The 14,763-nt window shown below is 44.1% G+C and overlaps 1 protein-coding gene across 6 annotated transcripts in view; it reads left to right on the forward strand.

The window, feature by feature from the left end:
• WRN (WRN RecQ like helicase) overlaps positions 1–14,763 on the forward strand; it is a 164,281-nt gene that overhangs the window by 87,042 nt on the left and 62,476 nt on the right. For all 6 annotated transcript variants that reach the window (XM_014607369.3, XM_019493513.2, XM_019493512.2 and 3 more), the window contains 2 exons: positions 9,206–9,312; positions 12,459–12,646. In XM_014607369.3, the coding sequence (XP_014462855.2) occupies positions 9,206–9,312; positions 12,459–12,646 (295 nt within the window). The remainder of the gene's footprint in view (positions 1–9,205; positions 9,313–12,458; positions 12,647–14,763) is intronic.

Genomic DNA, 14,763 nt, shown 5'->3' on the forward strand with positions numbered 1-14,763 from the left:
CAATGTCTGTATAGGTTGGGCACTTTAGTGGTGTTTTTTTTTTAATTTTATCTAATAGCTGATGATTCAATCAGCTTTAGATAAAAGCACCAAAAAGCCTCGCTGAAGCACCTGATCTATACAGATGTTGTGGAGTCGGGTCAAAGTAATGCATTGCTGCTTCTGATAAAGTGGGAGGGGGAGGTTCCCCCCACATCTGTCAGTACCCTTGATGACTACTCCTTGAGCACAATAATGCAACGAGTTACAAAGCCACTTTACAGTACTTTCATCTAGACTGTATTTCCATAGCTCACTATTGAAAATGTCATGGGAGACAGTGTCAAAAGGCTTGCTAAAGTCAAGTTATATAATATCCATTGCTCTCTCCTCATCTGTGAAGCCTGGTCCCCTGTCATAGAAGGAAATTAGGTGGGTCAGGCATGACTAGTTTTTGGTGAATGCATGTTGGCTCTTCCTGATCACCTTGATCTCCCCCAAATGCTTATACATTTCTTGATGACCTGCTCCAAAAATCTTTTCAGGTGTTAATGTCAAAGTCACTGGTCTGTAATTCCCTGGATCCTCATCTTTCCTTATAAGAACAAGCATTACATTTGCCTTCTTCTAGTCATCCAGGACCTCACCCAACCCCAAGAGTTCTAAACCATAATAGTAAGTAGCACTGCAGTTTCCTCAACCAGTTCCTTGAGTGCTCTAGGAAGCATCCCATCCAGCCTTGCCAACTTGAAAATAACCAGCTGCTCTAAGCTGCTTATCTCCTCACCCTTCCTTGCTGCCAAATGCACTCATCTTATAGCTGACTTTATTCAGGAAGACTAAATGAAAAAAGGCATTAAATACTTCAACATTCTCAACATGATCCATTACCAGACCACGCTCTACATTCAGTAAGGGACCTATATTTTCTTTGATCTTCCTCTTATTTCTGACATTACTTTCTCTTCATTGTCTTACATCTCCTGTTAGCTGCAATTTATGTCTTGGCTGTCCTGATTTTCTCCCTGAATGCCAATGTGATACTCTGAAACTCTTCCCTAGTCTGTGGCTAAGATTCCACTTTTTGTAGGATCCTTTGAGTTTCCACTCACTGAAGAGTTCATTGTTTAGCCCAGCTGGTCTCCAGCTGAACTCCCCATCCTTTCTTCTCTTCATGGTAGCTTTCTATTGTGCCCATACTGCAGGTTATTTAAAGTATGACTAGCTTTTCTGGAGTCCTTTCCCACCCCCATGCTTACCAGAGGACCCCTCCCAGAGGATCCCTCTACCAGTTCCCTGAGTGTTTTAGTCTGCTTTTCTGAAGGCCAGCATCTTTATTCTTCTTTTCCCTAGGACCTGGAAGTCTACTGGTTCAACCTGTGTTACCTTCCACCTTTACAATCCCGACCAATTCCTTCATGGGCAACCTCATGTTTGTGGTTTACCTCTTCAGTGACAGGGCCAGCCTCTGCCTATCTATTGGGGGGTCTCATATCTTGAAGGTGCTTCCTTGCTGCAAGAAACTGCTCTAATATAATCTGGAAAGCCAGTCCGATCTACAAGAGTATATTCCTCTTTTTTCGACTGATGCCCTCCAATATTGTCATAAGAGAACCAGTTTGCCCACCTGCAATATTTGTATTTAAAAATGTACAGATTCATCAAGTATAATGCTCTGAAAAGTCAGCTAAAGTAAATAAAATGTTTTAATTTTTTGAAAATACTACTGGGAACTTCTGAAGTACTATTTGAGAGATGTGAATTCTTCCTCTGATACTGAAATGCCTACAGAAATCCTTCCCCTATCATGGTTCTCATTGCTGATCTTTCACTATCAAAGCAAACACATTTGCTGCCTGTATATTTCTCTCACTGATAACAGGATTTGTTGACACCAGTTAGTAGAAGTAACAACCCAAAAGGAAGCCCACCCAGCTAGCAGAGAGGCAAGAGCTCTTCCTGAAACAGACACTGACAGAGTGACTGCTTAGGAGCAGTTCACCCTGAGGACTGCAAGACAAAAGGAAAAAACTTTACACTCAAGTGGATCAGTGGGAGGAACTTGGCAACAGCTGCTTGCAATGAAGCCTCTGAGTAAAGAGTGTTAAAGGACTAGGGTGACAAGTTCGTTATGCAGCCAGTAGGCTCACAGTTTAAATTTATTCAGTGTGCTTATGTTTTAGTTATAGCTATTACTGGTCAACCAGGTTGGGACTAGAAAGGGGAGGTTTGGAGGTCCCAGGGTACACAGCAGCCTGTGTGGTTTGAATTTATGTGGAGGGGAGCAGGCACAGGATGCATGTTAGCCCCTAGGGGCAGCAACCAGGGTCAGAGACCCAGCATCCCTGGGCAGAGCTCTTGCCTCTGCTAGCTGGGTGGGCATCCTTTTACTGAAGTCTTTACAGATGAGCCTATCTAACACTGACTATAATGTCATGACAGTCAAAATTCTTTCAGGAGAAAGTAAGTAAAAAGAAAAATCCAACAAAACAACATTAACAGCTCTTTAAAAGGGAACAACATAAAGAAACTAGTTATAAGGAAATTGCAGTGTACAACTAATAAGGTGAAATGCCTACAGGTAGCATGAACACTTTATAAAAAAGACCATGTTCAGAGTAAATGTATTCCTGTGATGAAGGAAGCTCAGTGACCTGGATTCTAGCCTGCAGTTCTGGTGGGGAACACTTCAGGAGGCTCATTGTGAGCAAGCTTTACTGTAAATGATTCTTGTAAATATTTCCCTAAGCAGGACATAGAATCAGAGAAAGTTAGAGTTGGAAGGGACCTCAGGAGGTCATTTAGTTCAACCCCCTGCTCAAAGCAGGACCATCCCCAACTAGATCATCCTAGCCAAGGCTTTGTCTAGCCAGGTTTTGAAAACTTCCAAGGATGGAGCTTCCACCACCTCTCTGTTCCAGTTTTTTACTACCCTCCTAGTGAGAAAATTCTTCCTAATATCTAACCTAAACTTTCCTTGCTGAAACTTGAGACCATTGCTCCTTGTTCTGTCATCTGCCACCACTGAGAACAATCTAGCTCCATCCTCTTTCAAATTCCCCTTCAGGTGGTTGAAGGCTGCTATTAAATCCCCTCTCAGTCTCCTCTTCTCTAGACTAAATAAGACCAGTTCCTTCAGTCTTTCCTCGTAAGTCATGTCCCCCAAGCCCCTCACTATTTTTGTTTCCCTTCCCTGGACCCTCTCCAATTTATCCACATCCTTTCTATTGGGGTGGGGGGGAGGGGGCAAAACTGAACACAGTACTCCAGATGTGGCCTCACCAGTGCTGAATAGAGGGGAATTATCATTTCCCTTGACCTACTGGCAACACACCTACCAATGCAGCCCAGTATACCATTAGCCTTCTTATCAACAAGGGCACACTGCTGGCTCATATTCAGTTTATTGTCCACTGTAACCCACAGGTCCTTTTCTGCAGAGCTGCTGCCCAGCCGGTCAACCCCCAAACTGTACCAGTACATGGGATTGTTCTGTCCTAAGTGCAGGACTTCCCACTTGTCCTTGCTGAACCTCATGAGATTTCTTTTGCTCAATCCTCCAATTTCTCTTAAGTCGCTCTGAATCCTAGCCCTACCCTCCAACGTATCTCCTACTCCCCCCAGCTTGGTATCATCTGCAGACTTGCTCAGGGTGCACCCTATGCCATCTTCCAGGTTGTTGATCAAGACCAGCCCCAGGACCAACCTCTGGGGTGTTTCACTTGATGCCAACTGCCAACTAGATGTTGAACCATTGATTACTACTCTCTGAGCCCGATGCTCCACCCAGTTTTCTGTCCATTTTACAGTTCATTCAGCCAACCCATACTTTCTTAGTTTGCCTGTGAGAATGCTGTGGAAGACTCTATCAAAAGCCTTGCTAAAATCAAGATACACTACATGCACCAGTCTCCCTGCATCCACAGAGCCCGTCACCTTGTCATAGAAGGCAATCAGGTTAGTCAGGGATGGCTTGCCCCTGGTGAATCCATGCTGACTGTTCCTAGTCACCTTCTCGTCCAAGTACTTAGAAATGGATTCCTTGAGGATCTGCTCCATAATTTTTCCAGGGACTGAGGTGAGGTTGACTGGTCTGTAGTTCCCTGGATCCTCCTCCTTCCCTTTCTTAAATACGGGCACTATGTTTGCCCTTTTCCAATCATCTGGGACCTCTCCTGTTTGCTATGAGTTTTCAAAGATGATGTCCAATAGCTCTGCAGTTGCATCAGGCCCCATGGACTTGTGCACGTCCAGCTTTTCTAAGTAATCCCTGACTTGTTCTTTCAGCATTGAGGATTGCTTACCTCTTCCCCAAACTGTGCTGCCCAGTGCAGGAGTCTGGGAGCTGACCTTGCCTGTGAAGAAAAAGGCATTGAGCACTTAAGCCTTTTCTATATCCTCTGGCACAAGGTTGCCTCCCCCATTCAGTAAGGGATCCACACTTTCCTTGATCCTCCTATTGCTACTGACATACTTGTAGAAAAACCCTTCTTGTTACCCTTCACATCCCTGGCTAGCTGCAACTCCAGCTGTGCTTTGGTCTTCCTGACTTCATCCCTGCATGCCCGAGTAGTGCTCTTACATTCTTCCCTAGTTGTTTGTCCAAGTTACCACTTCTTATAAGCTTCCTTTTTGTGATTTAGTTTACGAAGAGTTCCCTGTTAAGCCAAGTTGGTCTTCTGCCATACTTGCTAGTCTTCCTGCACATTGGGATGGTTTATTCCTGCACTCTCAGTAAGGCTTCTTTAAAATACAGCCAGCTCTCTTGGACCCCCTCTCCTCATCTGTCTGGCCTCCCAGGGGATCCTGCCCAGGAGTTCTCTGAGTTAGTCAAAGTCTGCTTTTCTGAAGTCCAGGGTCCTTACTCTGCTGTTCTCCATCCTTCCTTTCCTCGGGATCCTGAACTCAATCAGCTTATTGTCACTGCTTACCTCTAGATGCCCTTTTCATCCCAAGGGCAGATTGTAGTCTAGGCCTGAGGTCAGGCCACAGACACTGGCCCCTGACTGGTTCCCCATGATATAATGTTTCATAGTATTGGTCATCCCCTAGGTTAAGACTTAAGTTTTGTAACTGTTTTGTTGCAAGCTTGGCTGACTGGGCTGGTGGAGAATGAGGAGGCTCTGAGGGAGCTGGAGGAGAGAAGGTCCTAGGGTGGACAGGGAGAAAAGAAATGGCCCTAGGGAGGACAGAAAACTCTGAATGAGGACAGGGAATTGGAATGGCACAATAAAGATTGTTTTAAAGTGGTACCTTTTGTGCTGCTTGGGACATTGGCACTCTGACCCCTCCTCTTTAGAAGAAGAAACACTCCCTCCTTCTTGGCAGCTGACCACAAAGAAGGAGGTCCCAGAGGTGAGGTTGGTGTGAATCGCCGGGGAACCCAGGGACTGAGAAGAGCCAGGATCTCAAAGTCCGAAGCTTACCCCTTGGGAAGACATGCTAGCACTGGCTGCAGGGGGTCCTCTCAGGAGAGGCAGACCAAATAAGGCTATGGGGAAGTCCCAAGGAAGAGCTTTGTCCTTACCATCTGAAAGGGCAGTTTGATCCTTTTTCTTTGTAACAATACCACAAATCAAAAAGGCTCTTAAATGTTCCTTCCTTCTCTCCCTTACTTCCCCCACCAAAAAAAAAAGTAGAATTAGAAAAGTTACTGAGAGAGGCCAAAAGTGATCAGGAATATGGAACGCCTTCCATATGTGGAGAGACTGGAAAGGCTAGGACACTTCAGCTTGGAATGGTGACTGTTGCGTGGGGGAGAGGTGGGTGTTGAGAAACATCTATAAAAGTATGACTAGTGCGGAGAAAGCGAATAGGGAACTCCTGTCTACTATATCGTATACTTCAAGAGATGGGCTAGAAAATGAAATTACGAAACATCAGGCTTAGGAAAAAAGGGAACTATTTTTATTTATTTTCCACATACATAATTAATAGATAGAACTCATTACCACAGGGCATTGTGAAGGCCAGTAATATAACTGGGTTCAAAAGCCAGTAGTACAACTGGGCAGTGGTCAGGTATCCGCATGGAGTCTGGGAGCAGAGGTCTGCCATCAGTGTGTTATCCGAGGACTTTGATAATTAATTAAATCAAAGTCTCCAATTGAAGGGGTGGGTGGAGTTGTCTCCCTCAGGCAGTGGCTGGACAGGCATCTGGCTGCGGTCATCTGACCCCAGCACTCTTTCCTGCCATGGCAGGGGGTCGGATTTGATGATCTGTTTGGGTCCCTTCTGACCCTAGCATCTGTGAATCTATGAGTTTGGTGATCTACCACAACGTCACCCTAGGGTGATTGGAATGAATTTGCATAAATGAATGACTCGGATTTAGGTTGAACTGAAACAAATTTAACCGTTTATTCAACAACAGTTAGCTAACTATAAAGGACCACAATAACAAGCTAAGTACTATGTACTAAAATACTATATACATGATCAAGCTAATAAATCACCATATACAAAACTATTTACAGATGCAGGGTCAGGGTCTGAGAACCACAGTTATGACTGACAAGATAAACAAGAACACGTGTAAGTACAACTGACACAAAGATAGCAAGGTTTACAGTTCTGCACACATACATCAGTACATCCATGGTCCCACGCCCCTGGGACTGGGTAATACGTACCAAAGGGCTGACAGCTGCTCAGATCAGATAGGACAATGCCTGAGAGCCGGCTGGCTACAGCATCTTATCAGCAGATCGAGAGAGAGTTCAAAGATGGCCACTTGACTGATGGTCACTTTTCCGCATACCTCACAGGTATGACTTAACACTGTGGAAGGCCGACAGCCTGACTGGCCAGGTCAGATTCAGGCTCTTCACACAGCGTCTCAGTCCACTCAGCAACTTTCAACAGCGACACTAACACCGCAACTATCAGCCATCTTACACATCCCACTCCAAATGCCTCACGCTTCTCCTCACGCTTTCTTCATTTATAGATTCCCACTAGACGGTTCCAGCCACTTGGCACCCGCTTCTCCCCCCCGCCACTTCCGGCAGCTTCTTCAGGGCAGGGGGCCCCAAAACTATTTTTTGCAGGGGGCTGTGGCAGTGCACCTTTGGGTGCCTGCCACTTTAAAGGCAGAGGCAGGCAGCTGCCAGATGCCTGATGAGGGCAGCCATTTTGGAACACTAGGCATTGGGGCTGGGAATGGGCAGCTTCCCACATTATACCACCAGTTTACGGGAACAGAAAAGTCGTGGCACATGAGACTGGGCAGACTGCCCCATAGAGACAGGTGGGGGCTGGCATGAGACCTGGCCCTGAGAGTTGCCCCCTGTCACAGGGGCCCCAAAAAATTGTGGGCGGGCCCCAGTGGTGAGCCAGACTCGCTGCCAATGGCCATGGGCAGCGGAGCCTAAGGTCTCTAAATTCCGTGGCATGCCACACCCCCTGACTTCCAGTGGCCTTCTAGTAGCCTGACAGGTTGGACAGAGAAGCTTCCTGGGCCAGATCCAGCCCACACACCATATATTTGACACTCCTGATCTAAGGAATCCATTACTTGCCACTGTCAGAAAGGATACTAAGTCAGAGGCTCTCAAACTGTGATCTATGGACCACCACTGGTCCATGAACTCCATTCAGGTGGTCCACAGAAAGGTTGCGGAACAGTCGAGAATATCTGTACTTGTAAAGTAAGACTACTGGTATTAAAATATGAGTTGTGTGCTTTGAATTGTAGAACAAAAAAAAGTTTATTAAGTGGTCCACTGAGACCCTCAGCAATTTGCAAGTGGCCCGCGAAAAAAAAGTTTGAGAATCACCGTACTAAGCTATACAGCCTTTTGTTCTGATCCAATATGTTGGTGCTTGAGAGCTCTAAGACAGACCATCGAATTGTATACACTTCATGTAACAGGTTGATGTAAGTGACAGTTGAGGAGACAAAGCAATAGTTTAAACTGTAATGTATTTACAGTAAAAGCTCTGTTATCCGGCATCCATGGGGAATGGAGGGTGCCAGTTAATCAAATATGCTGGTTACCTGGGAGTTGCACTTATCTCCAGCCTGGCACTAGGGCTTTCACTCCCTGGCATCAGTGTGCCAGGGGACAGGGAGGGGGGCCCTGTGCATGCTGCTTTGCCCTGGGCCATAGTCCACAAGGAAGAAGTGGGACTCAGCTTGCGGCGGCGAAACCAGAAGTGCCACGGTGGGACTTCCGGTTTTGCTTTTGCCGCGTCAATTGGCAGGTGATACGTAAGATGGCAGATGCCGGTTAATGGAGCATTTCAGATGGTAAAGTGCCAGATAATACAGCTTTTACTGTATTATGAGTGATGTTTACTGTACAAGAATAGGTTAGGGGGTGGAGTAGTGATCATCTTTGCAGTCTGTCTTCTGTCTAGTTTAGCTGTATGGAGTCTGTAAGTGTGCCCTACCTGCTAGAAGTGGGAGGAGTGGGAAGAGGTGAAGTTATAAACATGCTATCAAAGATGAGCTTGAGGGCAAAGACTTGGTAAAGAAAAGTGTGGCGCTGAGGCAGAGAGGACAGATTTGAAAAATCTCTTGTGGTTTCTTCCAAAAAAAAAAAAAAGAAGTCAGTGTGAAAATGGGTTCCCAGAGTTGGTGACAACCATTTTCAAAAACCTGAACAAATTAAGTCATTCAAGAATTACATGAGATTCCTGTTTGTAGTACCTCAGAACTTGATCTCAATTTTCTCAGACTTGCTGTGAAATGTTAACATATGCAAACTGAAGTTTTTTTGTTTTAGGACTTTCTGGGCACATCCACATGTGCCATTAAGGCGACATTATAAACTCTGGCACAGTTCGTGCTGGAGAAAACGGCTCCCAGGCGCAGTGTCTGCATGTGCACCTGGGACCACAGCAGTTTGAGCCAAGGCAGAGCAGCCCCGAGCTGGCAGGCAGCCTGGGGGGTCAGCCTCAGGCTCTGTTGGGTGGCATCAGTCAGTGAAGGGGCTGACTGGCGCACAAGGGTGCTAAAGTACGGGGCTAGTCATCAGGCAGTCCCCCACACTTTAGTACTCTTGTGCCCCAGCCTGCCCCTGTCACTGTCTACATGTGCATTTTGATGGAGTTAATTAATTAGCTGCATCCTAATAAACATGTAGACAGTGACACTTTACTGTGAAACTAATTAGTCAGCTCCACAGTAAACTGCATGTGTAGATGCAGCCTCTGTGTCTTTGTCTATATGTGTTACATAATTTCTTTGTTCAGTTTGTACTGTGGATTTTTTTCCTTCAAGGTATCACACTCATAGCTGTCGATGAAGCTCATTGCATTTCAGAGTGGGGTCATGACTTCAGAAATTCCTTTAGGACTTTGGGTTTGTTAAAGAAGACTCTCCCTTTGGTAAGGTTTTATAACGTATCCTGTTTTAAATAGGGAAGGGAAGGTGTTTTTAGTTACCTTTTAAAAGTTGAATTTTTGTTCATCATAACTTTAGGATTTCCTTTTCTGACATTGTTTTTTTCATATGTACTGAGAGATTTGAAATCCATACCATGTTTGCCCTGAAATATATTGATGTCTCTTTAGGGTGGGTGCTTTTTTAAATTGTTACAGCACATAAAGATGCTTTCAAATATGCACCCTTCTTCAGGCTGAGGAGAATTCAAATATTGTAAAAGTTCTCCCAGGTAGAGAAGAAATGAAGTTTCTTTTTTGCTTGGGAGAACCTTTACCGTCATTGAATTCTCCTCCTCCTGAAGAAGGGTGTTGGACCCAAAAACTTGCAAAGAAAGAATTTTTTTTTCTATTATTTAGTTGATCTAATAAAAGATATCGCTTCCAACCTGAGAGTTTTGTTTGTCTGTATTTCTTAGACCAGCACGGGTACAACATATACCCCTTCAAATATGCACGCTTAGGTGTTGGAAGTGTATGTGCCAGTCTCAGTATCTAAAGGAAGATCTGCTTGAATTAAACCGAGGTAATCTTTTGCCTCTCATCATGGAGGCAAAGAACAAACTCTCCTTAACTAGCAGAGTCTTCATGAGGGAGGCAAGCCCCTGGAGACCTCTCAGTCTAGACAGCTGATGGATGAGACTCCAGAAGACTAAGGAGTTCCAAGTCTGAGATTTCCCGACCCTCTGGGGTAACTTGGAAGTTCAAAAAGGCCTAGAAACAGACATAATTTCACTGTCTGGCATTAACACTCAAAGATCAGAGTGTGGAAAACACAGGGAGCAATTTTGCTTGGGCTCAGTAAGGCCTTCAGAAAGTGGCAGAACTTCCATTGCCAAAGACACAGAGCCAGGTCTCACTTAGCAACACAAAGATCATGATAATGTAGTCAAGTAGTCTCCACACCTTTGATCCTATGAGTCTTCTGTAAGGTGAGACACCCCTAGTTATAATTAATAGTCCCCGAAGGGCTAAGACAGATTTAGTATCTGGATCTCCTGACCCTTTTGGTGAGATATCCTATGAATCTGCTAGTGGTATCAGCATCTTCTTTGGACTTTCTAATTTCTCCACATCTTTTTCTTAAAGAATGGTTCCCAAAGCTGGTTTCAGTACTCCAGCTGAGTACACACCTCTGCTGTAGATCCTGGAATAACTACTTCCTCTAACTGGTGTTGGACACAAAGGGCTCTGGCAGACATAACATTCATCACACTTTACACTCAAGTGTAGTGGGACAGAAAGAGACCCTTAGTATCCCACAGGACTGTTCTACCTTCCCTTTTTCCAAGGGGGAGGGAGTAACAGAGAGCAGCCGGCTCCCTGATAGCTTGCCTTTAACTTCAGAATTCCCTTCTCCTCAAGCCTTGGCTCTGGCAGGCATTGACATCTTCAAGAGTCACTGTAAGACCTTTCTGTTTGAGCAGGCATTTAGCAAGGAAGGCTAAGTTTAGGGTATTGTTCAGGGATTTTTTTGTTTTATATCCCTCATTAATATTCTACCTGCTTTTTTTATTTTTTCTCTTACTGTAAGCCACCCTGAGCCTTTGGAAAAGGCGGCTTATAAGTCTAATACATAAACATATTATTTTGTAAGCAGATAAAACAATATGATATAGACATATCCTAAAACAGACATGCATGTTCTGTAGACAGCACTGTTAATTCTCCATGTAACTAGTAAAAAAGTGAAAATTCTTATACTTACATTTTGTGGGCTTTTTTCATTTTCTCTAAGTGTTCTTGAAGATAGTATAATGAAATTTAAAGTGTGTATTTCTATGTATTTCACTGTTTTTAGAGCATAAGTACATGCATAGTTTAGGGTTTTTGTGTGTTTAAATTTTGTCTACTAGTTGGTCTTTCACCATTTTGTAAATTTTGCATTTGATTGTCCCTCTCTCAGTGTAATACTTTTTCATTTGTCTCTCTTGAGTTTCACCCTGTCTACTTCAGACCATTTCTCCACTTTATCAAGGTCATGTTGCATCCCAATCCTGTCTTCCCCTACTACGCAGAAAGTTACATGCCTAAGGATGGGACTTTCAAAACTATCTGAATGACCACAGAATCTAACTGAATTCTAGTAATTGATGTACTCTTAAAACACCCATCCTTAGCTAAATAGGGATTTAGGGGCCTAACTTTTGGCACATATCTGTGGAGACTTTGTTCTCGGGTACCTAACTTTTAGGCCCTTGTATTTGAAAATGAACATAATCACGTTGAAGATAGAAATAAAAGTAATAATTCAATTACATTAAAATGTATATATTTGAAATATAATTTTGTGCTCTTTTGTCCCTTCCTCCTCACTAGGCAGGTAACTGTTTGGTGATTTTTTTGAGCGATCTCTTGTGACAATAAGACAGCTCTAAGTTGCTAAGTATTGTGTGCACTTTTCAAAAGCATCAGGGTTTTCCAGGAATGATAAACAGATCATGATATCTAATCCCATCCTGTTTGATACCCGACATTGTTGAGGTCACATCTGGAGTACTGCATCCAGTTCTGGACGCCACACTTCAAGAACCATGTGGAGAAACTTGAGAGAGTCCAGAGAAGAACCACTTGTATGATTAAAGGCCTGAAGAGCAAGCCCTATGAGGAAAGGCTGACATATATGGGACTGTTCAGCCTAGAAAAGAGAAGACTTTGGGGGGATTGGTTGGCAACTTACAAATATATCAGCGGGGAGCATCAGGGGCTAGGTGAACAACTATTCACCAAAGCGCCCCAGGGGAAAACCAGGAGCAACAGTCATAAACTCCTAGAACAAGGTTTCAGACTGGATATAAGGAAAAACTTCATGGTTCTTGTGACCAGACTCTGGAATAGACTCCCAGCAGGGGTGATACAGGCACCTACCCAGGAGATCTTCAAAAGGAGACTAGACACACACCTTGCTGAGGTTATTTGACCCCAGCAGTCTTTCCTGCCCAGAGCAGGGGGGCTGGACCTGATGATCTCACAAGGTCCCTTCCACCCCTAAACTTCTGTGAATCTGTGATTTAGAATAATCTTACAAAGCAGTAATTAATGGCCTCTTTTTTTTCCTGATTTCTCTTGTTTATCTCTACTTTTCATTTCAGGTTCCTATTGTTGCTTTAACTGCAACAGCAAGTCCTTCGGTTAGAGCAGACATAGTAGACTGTCTGCACCTAAGGAATCCTCAGGTCACGTGTACTAGTTTTGACCGACCTAATCTGTACTTGGAAGTTGGACGGAAGACTGGCAGTATCCCTCAGGATTTAAAACGATTCCTCATTAAAAAGGGAAGGTGAGAATTTACTAACTTATTTGTACTGTGTGCTGCTGCTTTTCTATCTCCGATGCTATCCAAGTCCAGGATAAAATCAAGAATGATAAGGAAATAGCCTTGGACCTGTATGGTAGGGCATTTTTACATATACAAGTGCTGCAGTGCCAGGCACTTTGAAAAGTGCGCAGTGCTGTGTCGCTTGCAGTTGTATAAGTGGTGAAATGTGCTTTAGTGCTGAGAAAATAGCGGTGGTGCGTTTTTGAACTAAAACACATAGAAGATGTTTTAGTTCAAAAGTGCGCTGCTGCCATTTTCTGTGCGCTGATGTGCATTTCGCCACTTATATAACTGCATGCAGCGCAGTGCAGTTCACATCAGTTTATGTGGAGCAGACTCAGTTATGCAGTGTGTTCCAAAGTGGCGGATATCCAGTACATTGCGGGACAAAAAGGTATGTGTATAAATCCCCGTAGTCGGGAGACTGGGTTTTCTTCCCATCTCAGTTACTGACCTCTAGTGTGACCTTGGACAGGCCACTTAACTTCTTTTCCTCTATATCTCTTAGCCTTTGATTTGTCTTATTAATAATGTTGTCAGGGCAGGGATGAATGAACTCTTGCTGTGTTCATATAGTACCCAGGAGTAGGGACCTTGATCTTGGCTGGGATCTCTAGGTGCTTCTATGGTGCAAATAATAATTAACTGAATAGCAAATTACTTTTTGTAATAGAAGTGACATTAAAGCTCTTTTCTGCTGGAAGACCAATGGTCCCAGCAGAGAAAACAGCACTGGCTAGACACAGAACTGCCACAGTGCTTAACTTTTAGAAGAACTTAAATCCCCCTCTTATGTAACTTAGTAGGGGCCCGGGGGTGAGGACAACCATCATTTCTGTGGAGAGGGCAAGGTGGAATTCACCTTGGAGGTCTTATCAGCACAATGACATTTAACATGCATCTCTGTACCAGTTTGAATGAATCCACCCCCTCTACTTGCAAACATGGCTGTTAAAAACTTGGATAAAATTTTCAGAAAGACTCTCTTTCCCATTGACTTCTTTGAAACTCAGAACCATAACCTGCATACTCCCCTGTACAGACCAAGGCTTTCATTTTTCATAGAAAAAAATTCATTAGCAAAATTCCTGAATATCTGTGTTGCAGAAAATTTTGCATGCATCTTTTAATAGAACAAGTAATTCTTACACAGCTACACCACTATGTTAAAGGATGTAAAAAAACTTATCCATCTCTGTGCTAGAATCATAGCTGGCAGAACTGATATACAGAGTGAACTGACAAATCAGGTGGAATGGTCTGTCTCAAGATGTCAGACCCCAACATCAACTACTATGAAGAACGCTCAGCCTGTTTTTCCCATGGAAAAGACCAGAAATGTGTACACAACTTGTGTAGAAAATACCTTAACAGAGACCATTATCTGTTACCAATACCATACCCTACCAATTCTTACAGTTGGTTCTGTTAACCTTGCAAAGCTTAAGAAACCCTAAACAAATACTAGGGCCATACAGTGCATTCCAGTGAGTACGCACATGCAGTGATGCATGTTTCCCATGGGATAAATAGCAGCAGCTCATAATTGTGCTACTACTATTTGTCCCGAGGCATGCCCCTGCATGCGTGCTCTAGCATGTAACAAAGTGATCTGGGTGGGATAGGGGAGGCTGGGACCAGCATCTGTTCTAGCCCAGCAGCCTTATCTGGGGTCCCGGGTGCCTCCTGGAGCAGCAGCAGCACCGAACAAGCCACTTGAAGCCTGTCTGGCAGCCAGAGAATGGCTATGGCCAGGAAGGCTCTGTTTCTGGTGGTGCGCATGGCTGCCATGTGCTCTGCACTGTTTTTTTAGCGATGGGTTGTTGTTTTTTTTACGTCAGGATCTCCCAGTGTCAAAAAAACTGCTGCACTGCAAATTAGCAGCGTGGCAAACAGGTGCATGTGCACCACATGTGGTTTGCAGCATCTCAAATTGCTTTGAGATGCTGCAAACTGCACATGCGTGCTCATCAGGACACGCCCATAAGGTATATAGCAAGTCTATGTCTTTCAGAGCTGGTAACAATGAGCAAAAGAACAGCTATACCATGCATTGACCCTACTAATGTAAGTTATCT

Source organism: Alligator mississippiensis, chromosome 2 (genome assembly GCF_030867095.1).
Source record: "Alligator mississippiensis isolate rAllMis1 chromosome 2, rAllMis1, whole genome shotgun sequence".
Taxonomy (NCBI): domain Eukaryota; kingdom Metazoa; phylum Chordata; order Crocodylia; family Alligatoridae; genus Alligator; species Alligator mississippiensis.